The sequence below is a fragment of the Chiloscyllium plagiosum genome, chromosome 2 (assembly GCF_004010195.1).
Source record: "Chiloscyllium plagiosum isolate BGI_BamShark_2017 chromosome 2, ASM401019v2, whole genome shotgun sequence".
Lineage (NCBI taxonomy): Eukaryota > Metazoa > Chordata > Chondrichthyes > Orectolobiformes > Hemiscylliidae > Chiloscyllium > Chiloscyllium plagiosum.
In genome coordinates this window covers 125,626,616-125,645,740 of record NC_057711.1, presented here as the reverse complement: position 1 = coordinate 125,645,740, position 19,125 = coordinate 125,626,616, and the positions used below count along the sequence as shown (strand labels likewise).

General features: G+C 38.5%; 1 protein-coding gene across 2 annotated transcripts in view; it reads left to right on the top strand.

Annotated features, from left to right (window-relative positions):
- The window catches only part of LOC122563775 (trans-2,3-enoyl-CoA reductase-like), a 134,756-nt gene that overhangs the window by 18,805 nt on the left and 96,826 nt on the right, over positions 1-19,125 (top strand). For both annotated transcript variants that reach the window (XM_043718005.1, XM_043717998.1), the window contains exon 2: positions 2,876-2,927. In XM_043718005.1, coding sequence (XP_043573940.1) covers positions 2,876-2,927 — 52 coding nt within the window. The remainder of the gene's footprint in view (positions 1-2,875; positions 2,928-19,125) is intronic.

Here is a 19,125-nt window from a genome sequence, read left to right as displayed (position 1 = left end):
GTGTTTTGAAAGAGAAAATGAGCTAAGGCGAATATTTGCTGTTGGTGACTTACCGAGAACAAAATGCAACTTAATTACTAATGTAAGGAACACTGTGGATGATTCAGCGCCATGTGTCGCTATGTCCAGGGCTGGTGGCTGGTTGGATGTTGATTGGTTGGTCAGGGGAGGACCAGTACTGACCAGCCAATCAGAGAGTACATAGATTTTATTTTAAAAAAATAAGTGAAAGCCTGTTCTGACTGGTTTTGGCAAGTACACAGTGATTTTAGAAGCTTTCCAACTGACTGCTCTATTTTTACTCTCTCTAGTTTCTATTTAGTTAAAGAATTGCTGAATATTTTGAGAAAAGAATTCCAGTTTGTAAGAAATAAGTAATTAGTTCTGGAAGTCCACAGAACTGTTCACATTCACCACTTTGAATTTGGATATATATTTATTTGTCTGTAAACAACTCATTATCCAAGGATTGCATGAAGGCATTGCATCCATTACTGGAAATTGCTTAACTGAATGGTCAAATTACAATTCTTTTAAATTTATCTTTTAACAGTGTCTGTGGGAAATGAGTGGGGGAATATGATCAAAGAAGATTGGGCTTAAGTCCTGGATTTTAATTTTACTTTGTTGTTTAGCTTGGTCATATGGAAGTTACAGTATTAACAATTTTTAACTTTTGTTTAAATTATAAGCTCAGTGCTTAAGATCTGTTCTTTGTAAAATTACAGTTAGGAATAATTAAGCAATTTTAAGGGTCATTGAGTATTGTAATTTCACGATATTGTGAGCCCAGTGATAGTAAGACTGTTTTGGTTTGACTTGCTATCCCTGGTTGTAATTTTTGTCACTGACTTTCATTAAATTGAACAGTAAAAATAATCAGGGCCACGAATGGGGGCCCTTTCTAAGAATCAAACAGGAATTTGGTCAATACGTAAAAAGCCTTTCAATTATATCATGGAGATGATTCCCAATAAGCATAAATAACATAGTGTGGGTAGAATCACTAGATGGATAGAAGATGGAAAGTAGAAAGACTTTAAAGAAAAGTCTCTCAAGAATGTAGCAATAAGACTAGAGCCTGGTATATCATAGATCACCATTTATAAGAATATTTAGCTTGAACATGAAGTAGGCTGATTACAACACTGAAGACCAGTTGTGACTTAACATTTTCTTTGATTGGTTTGTCTTCAAGTAAAATTCATAATTGTGGGTGCAAAGCCACAAGATAATTTGGGAATGTCCACTGATCTTGCAGTCTGAAATATTCACATTATTGGAAAACATATAATATTTGTGTTCCAATCAGTCATTTAGCCTCCTTTTTTGAAGTGAAGAACACAGATACAGTTAAAAATAAGGTTAAACCAAACAGCAACTTGTATTAATAGAAAAATGGAGGAAGATATCAATCACTGATTTGAAAAAGCAAGTATTAGGAGCAGTGGGAAAAAAAATGTTATGAAAGCTCTTATGTGGCAAGAAAGAGAAACAGGAGAAATGGAGGAAGAAATTCTCAACCATAAGGATGGACTGCTGAAGCCAATAGTTATGTGATGGCATCCTGTAAAAGAGGCCTAATTGAAGTCAAGCACAGAGAGCATGTGAGGGCCAGTTGATACAGGGGAATGTTGTAGTGTTGAAGTGTACAGTGCTGAGAGATATTCTAGCGATAGGGAGACTATGAAATGATTTCAACTCAAAATGAAATTTTTAAGTTGGAAATATTAAGGGAGCAATGCCAATGTAGATTGATGAAATTAGCAGTCATGGAGGGCCGAGACTTGATAATAAAGTACAAAATAGGCAGCAAAACTTCAGATGAGCTGATGTTTGAGTGAGAAATGCAGCTTTTTATGAAAATGTTTTTATGTGGTATAATGAGGCTTATGAAATTCATGATGTGCCTGATCACATGACTCTGAAATCAGTTAGAAAAAGCACACCAGGATGGAATGAGCATGTGAAGTGAGGATTGAGAGACGATGTTAGAAAGCTGTATTTGAGGGCCTTTTCTTTTTAACCACGTATTGCAGTGAAGCACAGAAGGGAGCACAAAACAAGATGTACAGATGTAAGTAATATACAGTGTATGTGGAGTCATATAATGATAAGCAGCACTAAGCCTCTGGCACAGCATATGCACAGACATTCAAAGCCTGAGATACACCAGAACTGTATTTCAACGTGCAGGTAGCTGACTTAAAGCACAAGATAAAGCACTAGGCAAATGACAAAAATATGATTTCAAAACACGAGTTGTTCAATTTTTTTTATCAGTTACTCAGTTATCTGTTTCACCACATGATTTGTTATATTGCAAACCTTCTGAATGCTTTAGCAATGATAAAGTTAAACGCTAAAACGATGAACAACATTGTATCTGTTGACGTTAAAAGTTTTATCGTTGAATACCACATTCAGAGGAGGCCATATTTTGCAGAATTGTTTGACATGGATCTTCATGTCCTCCATCTTCTCATTAACCTAATACTCTAATCAGTAAGGATGGCTAACTTCTTCATTATTAACCTGCAAGAAACACTTCGCCAAATTATCAAGGATTTTCTCAAGATAGAAACTCCTGGAAGCATACTAAAAGTAAAAGGTTTTCCAAACAAATAAACTGCCAGCAAAGTGACAAGTGAGAGTCAGAATGAAGCCATCACTTCACCAAAAGCAGCTAATAGCCTGGCTCTGCAAAACAAGATGTTTTCAATGTTTTAGCATGAGTTTGACATTCCCAGTTATCTGCCAAAAGTATCAGATAAGTAAGTCTGAACACAGATCAGATTGTTTGATGAAGCCATGAATGAAAAGCTTTTGTGGGGAAACTGGACCACAAACTAATGTCTTGCTTCATATTTTACAGATTCTCCCTTCATTTACAATTGCAGATGTCAAGCACAAGTTCCACAAAATTTGTAAGTAATGCTTTTAGATGTTGCACTAGGATTTTAATAAAGGGGCACTATCGATTCAGGAACTATCTCCTGTCAGTTTGATTAAACTTTCACGGTCTGCTGGATAATCCCCTGGTAAACTTTTTGAGATGCCATATTGCAGTAAAACACAGAAGGGAGCACGTAACAAGGTTTATAAAAGTGAAATTGGAAATTACGTGTTGTATATATTATATATTATAAAACATATGGGGAAGAATTTTTCCCCCTTTCACACTTTAGTAAGTTTGGAGATGACACCAAAATTGGAGGTGTAGTTTTCAGCGAAGAAGGTTACCTCTGAGTACAATGGGATCTTGATCAAATGGGCCAATGGGCTGAGGAGTTGCAGGTGGAGTCTAATTTAGTTAAATGTGAGGTGTTGCATTTTGGAAAGACAAATCAAGGCAGGGCTTATACACTTAAAAGTAAGGTCCTGGAGAGTGTTGCTGAACAAAAAGACCTTGGATTGCAGGTTCATTGTTCCTTGAAAGTGGAGTAACAGCTGGAAATGATAATGAAGGAAATGTTTTATATTGCTTTTCTATATCGGTCAGAGCATTGAGTACAAGAGTTAGGATGTCATGCTGCAACTGTTCAGGACATTGGTTAGGCAACTTTGGAACATTGTATGCAATTCTGGTCTCCCTCCTATAGGATATTGTGAAACTTGAAAGGGTTGAGAAAAGATTTACAAAGATGTTGCCAGGGTTGAAGAGTTTGAGCTATAGGGAGAGGCTGAATTGGTTGGGGCTGTTTTCCCTGGAGTGTCGGAGGCATGGATAAGGTGAATAGACAAGGTCTTTTCCCTGGATTGTGGGTGTCTAGAACTAGAGGGCATAGGTTTAGGATGAGAGGGGAAAGATATAAAAGGGACCTAAGGGGCAACCTTTTCACACAGAGGGTAGTGTGTGTCAGAGGAAGTAGTGGAGGCTGTTACAATTACAACATTTAAAAGACATCTAGATGGGTACATGAATAGGAAGGGTTTAGAGGGATATGGGCCAAGTGCTACAAGTAGAACTAGATTAATTAGGATATCTGGTCAATGGACGATTTGGACCAAAGAGTCTGTTTCCATGCCATACATCTCTATGACTCTTTGGCCTCTAAGCTAACTGCAACAAGCTGTATTTTAGAGAAAAGGTTTTGCTTTTCCTTTTTTGAGTTCTGTGACTTCAAAAATGAAAAAAAAGGAACAGGCTTTCTTGTAATTTTGAATCAGAAGGAACAACAACAGATTATTTCTCACAGTAGCCAAAAGAATTGCTACAAACATCCATTCCACCTACACACACATACTGACAGACAATAAAAGATGACATCCATAAAGTTAACACAAACTTAAATTGCTAATAGTGAAAAGGGAACATGCTCCCTTGTTCACACACTCCTTAACAAGCTGGTTAAAATGTTTCAGGCCTAAAGATTTCAGTTTTGCTTCACTGGAGACAATGGAAGGTGAAGGAAGTTTCACTTCTTAACATAGATGAAAGTTTTGTTAAAGTCCTGCAGGAAACAAATGTAATCTAAAGTCAAAGTGAAGAGCTCCTCTTCTCTGTCTAAGATAATTTGATGCAGGCTCCTCTCTTGTTTTTGGTGACAGATTGCTTCCCTCTCATGTTCATAATGTATACTATTCCATAAGGCTGTTCTTGTAGATTGAATGTGTATGTGCTCTTTCTCACGCTCCAGCAAGATCCAGTCTTGTGACAACACTATAATTGCACTGTATTGTCCATTCAATATGTTGAAACCAATGTAATGGACACACAATGGGGAAATGTTAGAAAATGAGAAAGCAACCTCTGGTAGTCTGGAACTATATGGCTTTCATTTTAAATTTAGATTGAACATAATGTGAACAAGTGTGAGATTATCCATATTGGTTGGAGGAACATAGTTGCAGCCTATTTCTTATGAAATGAGAGATTGGAATGTGTTCATATCGAAAGAGACTGGGAGTCGTGGAGTCCTTATTCAGAAGTCACTAATGCTTGCATGCAGGTGCACAAAACCTTAGCCTTTATCACAAGAAAAATTGAATGCAGGAGCAAAGAGGTCTTGCTTAAATAATATAGAACATGAGTGAGGCCCCACTTGAAGTTTTGTGTGCAGTTTTGATCTCTTAGTCTACAGAAGAATATACTTAACAGAGAAGGAGTGTAGAGGAGATTCACCAGACTGATTCCTGGGAAAGTGGGGACTGTTTGGTGAGGACAGACTGAGGACAGTAGGCCTCTATTCACTGGAGTCTAGAAGAATGAGAAGACATCTCGTAGTTACTTACAAAATTCTTAAAGGAATGGACAGAATTGGTGCAGAAGGATGACTTTGCAGAGATGTACATATGATTAGTGGCCTCTTTTTCATGTGCCATACTGTAAAGTTCCAAGTTCATACTTCTAATTGGCAGAGACAAATTGTGATTCAAGACCATGTCATGCCATTAAGAGAGACTCAAAGCAGAGGTGAGATAGTGAAAGTGATAACTGAAAATATTTGGCACAGTCGAACTGTGCCATACATATGTAACTCTACAAACAATTTGCTAAGCAGAATATGCAGAAAGCAAAATGCAGTTCATCTGACCATCATTTAAGGTGCAACTGTCAACATGACTAAAGTACTGGATCCTCGAACTCCGGAATCACAAAAAGAGAACTCTTAATGATATTCTCAAGACATTGCAAAATAATTTGATGCCAATGAATTATGAATTTTAGAATCATAGAGTCACACGACCTGAAAACAGACTCTTCAGTCCAATTCATCCATGCTGACCAGACAACCCAGTCTGATCTAGTCCCACTTGCCAGCATTTTGCCCATATCCCTTCCTATTCATGTACCCATCCAAATGCTTTTTGAAATGTTGTAATTGTACCTGCCTTCTATAGGAAGTATGTTGTTAAACTTGAGAGGGTGCAGAAATGATTTACAAAGATGTTGACGGGACTGGAGGGTTTGAGCTACGGGGCTTTTTTCACTGGAGTGTTGGAGGCTGAGGGGTGACATTATAGAGGTTTATAAAATCATGAGGGATTCGGATAGGGTGCATAGGCAAGGTCATAGCCATGATGGTCGGCGCAACATCGAGGGCCGAAGGGCCTGTACTGCACTATGTTCTATGTTCTATGTTCTTGTTCCTAGGGTGGGGCAGTCCTAAACTAGAGGGCAAAGGTTAAAGTGAAAGAGGAAAGATTTAATAAGGATCTGAGGGGTAACTTTTACATACAGAAGTTGGTTCATTAATGGAATGAGCTGCCAAAGGAGGTAGTGGAGGCAGGTACAATTAGCTCAAATTCTCCAGTCCCGACAACATCTTTATAAATCATTTCTGCACCCTCTCAAGTTTAACAACATCCTTCCTGTGGAAGGGCAACCAAAATTGTATGTAGTGTTCTAAAAGTGGCCTCATCATTGTCCTGTGCAGCTGCAAGGTAACATCCCCACTCCTATACTCAAAGGTCAAAGCAATGAAGGCAAACATTTTCTTCTCCATCTTGTCTACCTGCAACTGCAAACATTTTCTTCTCCATCTTGTCTACCTGCAACTCCACTTTCAAGGGACGATGCACTTGCACCTTTGGTTGGCAACACTCCCCAAGGTCTTATTACTAACTGTATAAGCCCTGCCCTGATTTGCCTTACCAAAATTCAACACCTCACATCTATCTAAATTAAACTCCACGGGCCACTGGCCCATCTGATTAAGGTTCCATTGTATTCTGAGATAATCTTCTTCACTCTCCACTCACACCACCTATTTTGGTGGCATCTGCAAATTACTAACCGTGCCTCCTATATTCACATCCAAATCATTTATGTAAATAACAAAAAGCAGTGGACCCAGCACCGATCCCTGTGGCACATCACTGGTCACAGACCTCCAGTCTGAAAAGCAACCCCTCTATCGTCACTTTCTGTCTCCTACATTCAAGCCATTTTACTGGGAAGCTAATTGCATGATAAAAAAGGGAAAAAAACAAATCTGTGGTCAGATTGTATTCATTTTGAATCGAGTCTCATTCTGATGTAGTGGGTAAATAAGGTATTTGATTTAAAGATTATAGAGTCATAGAAATGTACAGCATGGAAACGGACCCTTCAGTCCAACCCATCCATGCCGACCAGTATCCCAACCCAATCTAGTCCCACCTGCCAGCACCCGACTCATATCCCTCCAAACCCTTCCTATTCATATACCCATCCAAATGCCTCTTAAATGTTGCAATTGTACCAGCCTCCACCACTTCCTCTGGCAGCTCATTCCATACACGTACCACCCTCTATGTGAAAAAGTTGCCCCATAGGTCTCTTTTATATCTTTCCCCTCTCACCCTAAACCTTTGATCCAATACTAAGGTTACGCTGACTTATGTGATTTCAGTCATTGAAGAAGAATAGGAAAAAATTGCATTTGGAAGGTATTTTCAACAATTACGACAATATATTTTATGCCCAATTAAGACACTGCAGTAATGTAGGAAGCAAGGAGGACAGAGTTGCTCATGATGTCACATTGCTTGGTAACATCGCAACTTCTCAAGTATTGAAGTAGTCTGCATTTGATTTGATTTGATTTGATTTATTGTCACTTGTAGATAAATACAATGAAGAGCTTTGTTTATGAGCAGTACAGCCAGATCATAGTCAGCAAGAGCATGCAGATCATAGGGTGAAAAATAAAACTTGGACACCACACAGGGTGTGCACTAGGCAAGAACAATATTAACAAGATCAGCGTTATTTGAAGTTAGACAGTATTCATCAGTCTAATAATGGCACAGAAAAGGCTGTTCCAAACCTGCTGGCGCATGTGTTCAAGCTTTTGTATCTTTTGCCTGATAGAAGAGGTTTTAGGAGATTATTACCAGGGCATCTTGGTTCTTTGATGATGTTGGCAGCCTTTTCGTGGCAATGAGCCATATAAATGGAGTCCATGGATTGAACGTTAGCTTCTATTGTTTCTTACAGTCCTAGGTAGAGCAGCTGCCATTCCAGGCTGTTTTGCACCCAGATAATGTGCTCTCAGAGGTACACCTATAAAAGTTGGTGAGGGTCCTTATGAACATGCCAAGGTTCCTGAGCCACTTGAGGAATAAAAGGCATTGTTGTGCCTTCTTGACTGTTGCATCCATGTAGGAAGTCCAGGACAGGTCGTTGGTTATTATCACTTCTCAGAACTTGATGCTCTCAACCCTCTCAACATCCGCTCCTTTGATTTAGAAGGGGACGTCTTCTCCTCATTTCTTTCTGAAGTCAATTATCAGTTCTTTTGTTTTGCTGACATTGAGGGAGAGGTTGTTATCATTGCACCACATCACCAAGCCCTCTATCTTCTTTCTGTATTCTGACTCATCATTGTTTGATATCTGTCCTACCACCATGGTATCATCAGCAAACTTGTTGATGGCGATCGTTCAGAATTTGGCAACACAGTCGTGGGTGTATATGGAGTACAGGAGGGGGTTGAGAACGCATCCTGGGGCGCTCCAGTGTTGAGTGTTATCGTAGAGGAGGTGCAGTTGTCTATCCTCACATAAAAGCACTTAGCTTTCAGGCTTGGGCCAATAATTAGGAAAAAACATTCACATCACACAAATGCCAGAAAATCAACTCCAGCCAGCATAGATCCTTGATACTCACTGGCATTATCGCACCACTAATAATCCCACCATTAGCATTCATGGGATTAACTTTGACAAGAGTATTATCTAGACAATGCCGTATAAATATTGTGATTCCAAAGCCAGGTCAGTTTTTGGAAGATAAATGTGATCCATGCTAATGGGCCTCCTGGCTTGCCATAGTCATATGGCCTTTACCACGAGGCTCCCATCTTGCAATCAGTTTCAAGCAAGTCATAGTACAGCTCAGAATGCAGTCCTGAGTGCATGTACCATAGTGTTAGAAAGGGAGTTGACACTGAACATTGAAAAGTTGTAGAAAGTACAGATATTGACAGAGTGTCACAGGAATGTTCAGAACTGAGAAAATATGCCACAAGCAAATGAAAAAGAATAAAAATCAGGTTACAGCTGAAACACTAGGTTAGACAAAACGGCAACATTTTTTTCTCTGGAAACTCTGTTCAAGATGAGTGGTGTTATAAAGCAGATCTGGCAGTACTTGCATACACAATGGGAAAGTTGCAACATCATGACATATCTGCTTAACAAGCCAGAACAGCTGCATATAGCTAATCTCTTACCACTGTTGGAAACAGGTCGTTTCAACATGCAAGTCACCTTAAATCTCTGGTGAGCAATAAAAATATAACAGAAATTTTGAAAGCATTAAATGAATGTGTTGAACACCAAGTGAACATAAATTAAAAATGGTACAGGATCAAGTACAGTGAAAGAATCCATTGGTCAATGTGACAAGAAATCAGATGAATTGCATCAATTATATGCATCAGGAAGCAGAACAAGGAGGTACAGATAGCTCATTGCAAAAACAGAACATATATCTGGTGTTCCAGATCAGAGATGGCAAGCCAAAGCAAGTATAAAGTTTGGACTGAAAACTTCAAATTACCAAAAAAGGTTGGAGCACATTAAATGATTGAGTGAAATAGATCCAATCGGAGTACAATGATGAGCTTATAGCATTAGAATGTTCTACTTGTGAATGTCATCTCAAAATAGATGAGAGTGTAAAACCAATTCAGCATCTGCCAAGCAAAGTTCCAGATGTCCTTTTGGCCAGTCTAAAAGATAAGGTATATGAGCTATAAAAGGAGGGAGTCAGTACATTTGTTCAGAGTGGATCCTCAGATGATCTAACTTTGAAAGTAGGCGAAAGTGAGGACTGCAGATGCTGGAGATCAGAGTCAAGATTAGATTGGTGCTGGAAAAGCGCAGCAGGTCAGGCAGCATCCTGCTCTGATGCTGCCTGACCTGCTGTGCTTTTCCAGCATCACTCTAATCTTAACTTGGAAAGTAATCTAACAAATGGAGGGCTGTGCAGGAAAAGTACAGGTAATTTTGAGTAGAGTAAGAAAGTGCAGTGCATGTACTGGTGGTGGCTCAGATATCAGTCTCATAATGGTGAAAGGGAATAAAAGTGTAGATAGATCTTGCTGCTATAGACATGATAGGCACAAAAGTGCAAGTTAAGGCCTTGGTTGTTGGATCACACAATTAAGTGAAGGTGACAGAACTGACTCATAGCAGAATTAGACATGGACATCCATGTAACTATGAAAATTTGGTAAATGTTAATACATAGAAATTAGGAACAGCGGTAGACCATTTTTGAAGGGTGGCACGATGGCTCAATTGTCAGTGCTAGGGACACGTGTGCCTATCTGTGTAGAGTATGCACATTTTCCCATGTCTGTGTGGGTTTGCACCAGATGCTCCAGTCTCCTCCCAACGTCCAAACATGTGTAGGTTATGTAGCTTGGCTATGACAAATGTAGGCTTAAAAGATTAGGGTTGGGTTTGAGGGGTGGGTTGCGGTGGGTGAGTCTGGATGGGATGCCCTTTGGTGGGTAAATGCAGACTCGATTGGCCGAATTGTCTCTTTCTGCACCCTCGGAGCTCTATGATTTGGCACTTCAGCCTGCTCTGTTATTCAGTATAATCATGATCATGGCTGATTCTCTACCTCATGTTTATGTTTTCTCTCCATGCCCCTCAATGTATTTAAAGTCTAAAAAATTATCTCTTTCTTGAATACATTCAGTGACCTGGCCTCAACAGTCTTGTGAGGTACAGAATTCTGCAGGTTCACTACATTTTGAATTTAAGAAAAGCTTCCTCATCTCAGTCTTAAATGGTTTACCCCATTTTCTAAGACATCCCTGGTTCTAGTGGAAACATTCCTGAATTTAGTGTGTTTGGCCCCGGTAAAATTTTATATGTTTCATTCAGATCCCCTCTTACCATTTTAAACATTAGTGAACAAAGGCCCAGCCAAACCAATCTCTCCTCATAGGACAGTCCTCCCCCCCCCCACCACCTTGTCCCAGATCCATCCCTACAACATGGTGCTTCTTCTGCTCCTCAGATGCTGCCTGACCAGCTGTGCTTTTCTAATGTGACACTTTTTGAGTCTGATCTCTTGCATCTGCAGTTCTCACTTTCTCCCAGTCCTGCCACCAGTGAACCTCTGCTGCATTCTCTCTGTGGCAAGTATACCCTTTCTTAGGTGAGGAGACCAATACTCCAGGTATTGTCTCACTAAGGTCCTGTATAACCGCAGTAAGACTGCTTCTGAACTCAAATCATCATGTGATGAAGACCATTTGGTTTTCTACTTGCATCTGTCTCTCTACTTTCAAAGACTGGTGTACAAGAACACCCAGAAACCTTTGCACTTCTAGATTTCCCCATATATCTTCATTTAATCAATATTTTTCTGTTTTTCACACTGAAGTATATAACTTCACATTTCGCCATGTTGTACGCATATGCCATATGTTTGCCCCCTCACTCAAGTTGCCTAAATCACCTCGTAGCCTCCTTGCATCCTTCTAACAACTTCACAATCTCTTTCCGTTTTGTTTCATCAGCAAACTTAGAAGTATTGCATTTGGTTCCCTCATCCAGGTCATATATAAAATAAATATATATGTAATATATATATTTTTATATATGACCTGGATGAGGGAACCAATATATATGTGACTAGCTGAGGCACAGGCACTGGTCTTGGCAGTACCCCATTAGTCACTGCCTACCACTCTTAATTCATGCCAATATTTTTCCTTCTATCCCTGTGCTTTCACTTTATCTACTTATATCTTCCAGGGATCTTCTGAAAATCTAAATACATACCTCCACAGCTTCTCCCTTATCTACACTGAGTCATATGCTCAAAAGATTCTAGTAGATTAGTTAAGTGTGATTTGTCATTCATAAACTCATGCTAGTTTCTTCTAATCCAGTTAATGTTTTCCAAAAGTTCTGTTATCAACTTTATTATTGCAAATGTTCTTTTATAAAGACTTGAGGATTTTCCACACAATTGGCTAATTGGTCTTTAATTCTCTGTTTTCTCTCCCTCCTTTTGAAATAGTCTGGTTACATTTGCCACTCTTAAACCTGTAGGTGGTACTTCAGAGTCTGTAAAATTTTGCATCCACTATTTTCAGAACTACTTCCTTTAGTGCTCTGTAATGTAGGGGAATGGGTCTGGGTGGCTCTTCAGAGCGTCGGTGTGGACTGGAAGGGCCTGTTTCCACACTGTAGGGAATCTAATCTAATCATTATTGCAATGATTTATACTTTTACTAACAATGCTATTCCATCTCCTTTCCCTTTTCATGTCTTTTTCCAAAGTAATGAACTCTTGTGGAGTTCAGTTCCGATGCTTAGTCACCCTGCAGCAATATTTCTGCAATTGCAATTATATCATTACCAATTATATCCATCTAACTGCTAATTCATTTACCTTACTATGAATGTTCCACACATTGAAGCCACAAAGCTTTTTGACTTAATCTTTTTAACCTTATTTGTTTTTCACTGCCCTATTTGTTTTTCATATTTGATTTTTCTGTTGTCTGCTCTTGCTTCTTACATTTCTGTCTTTTCTTTCTATTCTCATTTCCCTTTCTCTGCCTCCCTACTTCCATTGCCCTTGCCATTCTAGTGACAACACTAGTAAATCCTGCCCTTCCAATCCCCTATATTCTGCATGAATAACCTCACCTCTTTTTATAGATACTGTTAGTGTCATTACGCACTATGACCACTCAGTTTTGAACCTTCCTTTTCAGAATGTCCTGTAGCTATTCTGAGATGCTTAACTTTACTTCCTTTCCATTACTTTTATTAGTTTATAATATTGGCCCTATCCTTCTTAGTTAAATCCAAGTACAGCTACATCTTTAAAAAGAAATATGTTTTTCTCATTTACAGCAATTTGCAGACAACCCATTACAGCAATTCTAGAAAATACGGCCAAACGCAATCTGTACGTCATAATCAAACTTTAGGCACCTCTACAAAAGCCTCACTCATTTTCCTTTGTTCCAAGACATATTGTACCTTAACACCAAAAGAGATCACTCAGACAGGTCAGGCAGTTAATTGAATGATCCTTTATACCGTCTCCAATTGATTAACAAACAGAACTTCAGCTACTAATGCAAAACAAGCAAATTAAAGCAGAGGACTCACAACCTAGCTTAATATTACTTGTGAATGGTAAATCTGGCTTAGTTCTCCGAAGGGATCTCTAATCATCAGGTCATGGACACAAGGGTAGTTGCTTCTGTGATGGTTATTCTCCAGAGTCATCACGTCGATTTTACTGCTCCTCAGATGCTGCCTGAACTGCTGTGCTTTTCCAGCACCACTAATCCAGAATCTGGTTTCCAGCATCTGCAGTCATTGTTTTTACCTCATCACTGCCTGTGCTTGTTTTGTTCCCCCTTTTAGAGGGTGGTTCTTTGCTTCTTTTCATTTGATTACACTGTGAACCATGAAGCTTTGTATGTTATCTCTCCTGTGTCCTTGACATTGTTGCTGTTGACTGCCCATGTGAGCTGCTACTAATTGCATTACTGTGCAACGGCTGTTTATCACCAAGTCAATGGTTGCTAGTCATTTGACAGTATCTTGTCAACTGCTGCAGTCAGCAGACTTTGAGACTTTTCTCTGTCAGATTTGATGTATTTTGTCATAACCCTGGCACCTACAGAAGAACAATACCAGATTTTAAAACTTAGCCTTGGAACTAAATTTCTTCTTCCATCCAACCATTCTGGTTAACCGACAGTAGCTTCTTTTCAAAAGCTTTCACATTCTGCTTAATGCTCGATGAGTAGAACCCACAAGCATTGCTGAACTTGGGCCAAACAGAACTTTATAAAAGTTCAGCACAGTTTCTTCCCTGCTTTTAGAATAGAATCCCTCTACTTACAATGCGCAAGATCTCACATGCTTGGTTAATGCTTTTATCAATATGTATCACTATCCTCAGAGATCTATGCATATAAATCTTCTTCTGTTCATTAGAACTGTGCTATACTGTTGTGCTATATACTGCTTCTCCCAGTCTCTTTTGCTAAAATACACTACCTCAAATTGCTCTGTATTGTTGAGGGCTCTTCTAGAGATTCTCATAGGAGCCGCAGCTTTCTTTTCAGGAGTTTATCTCATTATCTTTAATTCCATTATTAGCTCATGCAGTCATGTAGTAAATAACATTACCTTTTGTACTGGCATTGGTTCCTTTTCAGGGGTTTCTTCCTTAGGTAGCTAAGATGGCACAAATACCAAGCTGAAAGATTGTCTCTTCAGTGGTGGAGAGTGTGGGGCGATAGATAGATGTGATGATAGATCGATGTCCTCACACAAAGTCATGATTTGGAGATGCCGGTGTTGGACTGGGGTGTACAAAGTTAAAAATCACACAACACCAGGCTATAGTCCAACAGGTTTAATTGGAAGCACACTAGCTTTCGGAGCGACGCTCCTTCATCAGGTGATAGTGGAGGGCTCGATCGTAACACAGAATTTATAGCAAAAATTTACAGTGTGATGTAACTGAAATTACACATTGAAAAATTGATTGTCTGTTAAGCCTTTCATCTGTTAGAATACAGTGATAGTTTCACTCCTTTCATGTGTAAATCACAAAACCTTTTTTTTTAAGTTGCATTCTCGGGTTAGCTGTTAACAATGGTGATAGCTAGACAATATGTTGAAGGTGTTGACCTCCTGTGTTCTCTGTCTATGCCATGATGTTTAGATTGATTCTAATCCATAAAGTGAGATAACGGAGCTGCCCGAAACGTCGATTCTCCTGTTCCCTAGATGCTGCCTGACCTGCTGCGCTTTTCCAGCAACACATTTCCATCTCTAGAGGACAGAAGAGGCTGTTATCTTAAACAAGATGGAGTTAATTGTATGAAAACAACTCTGTATAACTTATAAACTGAAAAATCTGCATTGCTGTAATCAGAAATTGCTGGAAAAGCTCAACAGGTCTGGCACCATCTGTGGAGAGAAATCAGAGTTAACCTTTCAGGTCACTTCCTCAGTTGTATTGTTGCTGACATTATAAGAGAGCCCTTGAATCTGGAACCTCAGCACATCAGTGTAAAAGGCAAGGCTGAAATATTTGCAAGCGTGATTAGTCAGAACTGCAAAGTAGATGATCCATCTCAGCCAACTTCTGAGGTCCAATGAGTCATTTAATTGTCTACTACCATGCATGATATAATTCATAATTTGACTATAGTGCTTGGATCTAATCCATTGGTTTGATGTGTTTGTGCATTTTGCAGAAGTTAAGTTTTATATTTACTTTTTTTTAAATAAGAAATACTTTCTTCTTGGACGTATTTCCGCACAAGAAAATTAACTTGTTTAATTTGAGAAAGTTTGCCTACCAAATTCTTTTTCCATATCTGCAAACAGTCAAGCAAACACTGGATTGGCAATACATCTTTTTGAAACTCAAAACCACTGATATAACCAAATGAGGAGTGGGAAAAGAATGGACTCCAACCTAATCCTCCTCATATGGTTGTAACAAGAATAAGCAGAATCTGGAAATTGACCTTCTGCATTTTGCTATGCCATGATTTACATGGCACTCTCTCATACTCTATTGCCATTATTTCTATCCAGTTTACTGGCAAAGTAAATAATTAGCTGTTTGAAGGGTGTTAAAATATCAATATTCTATATAAATTGCCTTTTAAAACAAACATTTCTGTGAACAAAATTGCAATTGCAAGAAGCATAGGCATCAATCCGTTGTGATTTCATTCGTGGGTGGTAAATTATTCTCCCATACTTGGCAAACAGACAGAACATGGGCATTGCTGTGAATAACGATACAAGTACACAGTATTATTTCTTGGGAATATTTTCAAGGAATTTGGGTAGAGCAATCAACACAGCAAATTTCCACTTATTAAATTGCTACACAAAACGTTGCAGCAGAATTTGCAAGTCAGAGAGTCTGCCCTGGAGTTATCGTTAATTTTTATGTTATCATGTAGAGTAAGAGGAATGGGTCATTTAGCTCCTTAAATTGTTGCAACCAATATAGGCCAGTGACCTTATTCCATTCCTTTACGCAATCCTCCGCTGGTCACAACCCTTTTTATTACATTTAAAAAGGGAGATGTTGTTTTATATGTAGCTCATATTACAAATAAGTCAACCAGATTTCTTAAATAAAAACTAAAGTAGTTTATAACACAAGGCATAATCTTGCAAAATATAAAAAGTATTGCTTAAAAGGTTTAAACTATGCAACAATACACAATTACTCTTCCTCAGAAATAGTACACACACAAACCATTCAAATCTGGGAAAAGTGTTAAAAACTCAAAGCTTTTATCTTAGAACTACTTTTGCAGAGTAATTGTTAAATTCTGGAGAATGAGTTATTAACAGATTGTCTAAATTAGATTAGATTACTTACAGTGTGGAAACAGGCCCTTCGGCCCAACAAGTCCACACCGACCCGCTGAAGTGCAACCCACCCATACCCCTACATTTACCGCTTTTTTTAACCTAGCACTATGGGCAATTCAGCATGGCCAATTCACCTGACCTGCACATCTTTAGACTGTGGGAGGAAACCGGAGCACCCGGAGGAAACCCATGCAGACATGGGGAGAATGTGCAAACTCCACACAGTCAGTCGCCTGAGTCGGGAATTGAACCCGGGTCTCTGGTGCTGTGAGGCAGCAGTGCTAACCACTGTGCCACCGTGCCGCCCTTAAATGTTTTTCTGTAGTCACTTGTACACAAATGGTTTGCAATAAGTTATTGTCTCCCATTTGCCCTATGTTATTAAATTCTTTGGATTAAAAAAAAACATCCTTTATTTCTAATTTTTAACATATTCAATTCATTCTCTATCAATTGGCATTTGCAGAAGCGAGTTTCCAACTTTGAGCACCTCTTGAGTAGGGAAATGCTTCAAGATTTGTCTTAAAAGACATGTCTCTAGATTTGAGTCAGTATTCTCAAATCCAAAATACTCCACCCAACAAAATTTTTCAAACATAGAATACTTTTGTTTGTTGTGACCATTCACTGGGCCATAAATCAGCTATCAGAGTATCGCATTTTCTGGTTCTATTTTCTGAAGACAACTATTCACTTCTGTGTAAAGTAGGAGGAAGTGGGAACACATTGTGAAGCAACAGGATACGTTTTTTTCCTGAATCCTCCATCTCCCTATTCACCTCTGTGAGTCTGCTAAGATTCTCCAGTTTCTCTCTTTTTATGCCTCATCTGTTCCTTTAGTATACTGAGAACTTCAATTAAATTCTCCCTTAATCTACCAAATTCCAGGAATTAGAACCATTGCTCGTGTAGTCTGTATAATTTAATCCCGAGTTGCCAATGTTATTCTGATAAATCTATGCTGCACACTCTCAAGAGCCAATGAATCCTTCCTGAGTTGAGCTGCCTGTTGTATAATGACCTTCATGTAAGTCATGACTCTGACATCCAATCAGAGTAGATACCTGTCTAAAATGAGCATATGATGAAGGAGGTCTTAGACACATACTCTAGAGATTTTTCTTTGATAGCCTATGATGTACAGATATAAACAAAGCAGTTTTCCAGTACATAAGAATGAAGAGCCTTCCAGGGAAGGAGCAAATATCTTCAAGGACAACGTATGGGCAGATACTTACAAACCTAATATGTTTCACACCATTATCTCAATTTATAGGTAACTGTATTGGCTTAAAACACAAGATAAAGTAACAGCCAGCACTGCTCACATTACTCCATGTGTGATCTAAGCAGACCTTTGTGGAGCTTAACCATGATCTCCACACCTATGCATGTCCTCTAAATATAAAAGTCACCATTCCTTCAACCTTTTTGACTTTTTTAATTCTATCGTTCATGAAATGAAATTTGAAATATTCTGCAACTATGGAGGGTATGGACCATTCAATAATGTTTTTTTGGTTAACAGCTGTAGACTAATATTTGTCATTTTTTAATACATTTTTTAAATATTCCCTAATCATGAAGTAATTTGTAAGTTAGAGAATTATACTCGACCTGTTCAAATTCCCTCCAGGAATTTGGCTTTATTTTTGTACTTCTTTTCTATGAGTGATTTGAAGTACAGAACCAATGTGTTGCGACTTTGAATCAATTTGTTTTACGTTTTTGATGATGCTTTGTTAAAGCAGTGTAAAGTTCAGCCATGTAATTTAGTCGAGGCGCTGGTTTGATGAGCATGAACATCTGAGTGTGATTATCTCATCCCACTGTCTTTGTACATCACATTACCATAGTCAATGTGTTGAATTAACATGTGACAATCATTACTAAACAGCACCAGCACTCAGGAGATCTTCCATCCTTCACTTCTTTATATATTGCAAGTGATGGTTTGAACAGATTGAGAAGTCTTGATTTAATCATAAACAAAACTCCTTCTTCACATGCTCCTCGAAAGTGTTGACAAATCAAGTTATTTACATATTGACAAGCTCAATGTTCCTCTCAGGCAAAGTATTAACTCTATTTCAGTGGTAGTGCTGTCTCGCATCTGAGTCAGAAAATAATGGATTGTCATCCCACTCCAGAGAACTCAGCGACTGTCACTTCAGTGACGTACTCAGTTTTATCATCTTTTGGGTGAGATGTTAAATGGATTTTTCCCTCTCAGGTGCATATATAAGATCCTATGACACTATTGTAAATAAACAATAGAGCAGAGGAGTTTTTCATGATGTCTTAGCTTATATTTATCCTTCAACCAGAATCACCAAAACTGACTGTCCTATCATTATGACTTCATTATTTGTAGATTCTTCACTGTATAAAGTTAACTGTCATATTTCCTGCAGTAAAACAGTGATTAATCTTCATATGTACTTTATTGATTAATTTTGAAACATTCTGAATCACAAAGGATGCTTTATAAATGCAATTCATTTGTTTAACATTTGTTTGTTTTCAATTGTTTTTCTTTCATGCTGAACCTCAATATAAATACTTTAAAAAAAAGAAATTTGGCAAGAATTGCCTTGAAGAAAACGCATTGTTAAATGATAAAAGTAGAAGGTTATAGAATAGATTGTTCTTATACTGGAAAACATTTACCCTAAAATTGGCCTGCAGAATATCAACTCAGTCTTGATTTGAAATTCCTTTTCCATTGCTGTAGTGAACGCATCAACATAAATTGTTAAAATAAATAGTTAAGCACATCTTAAC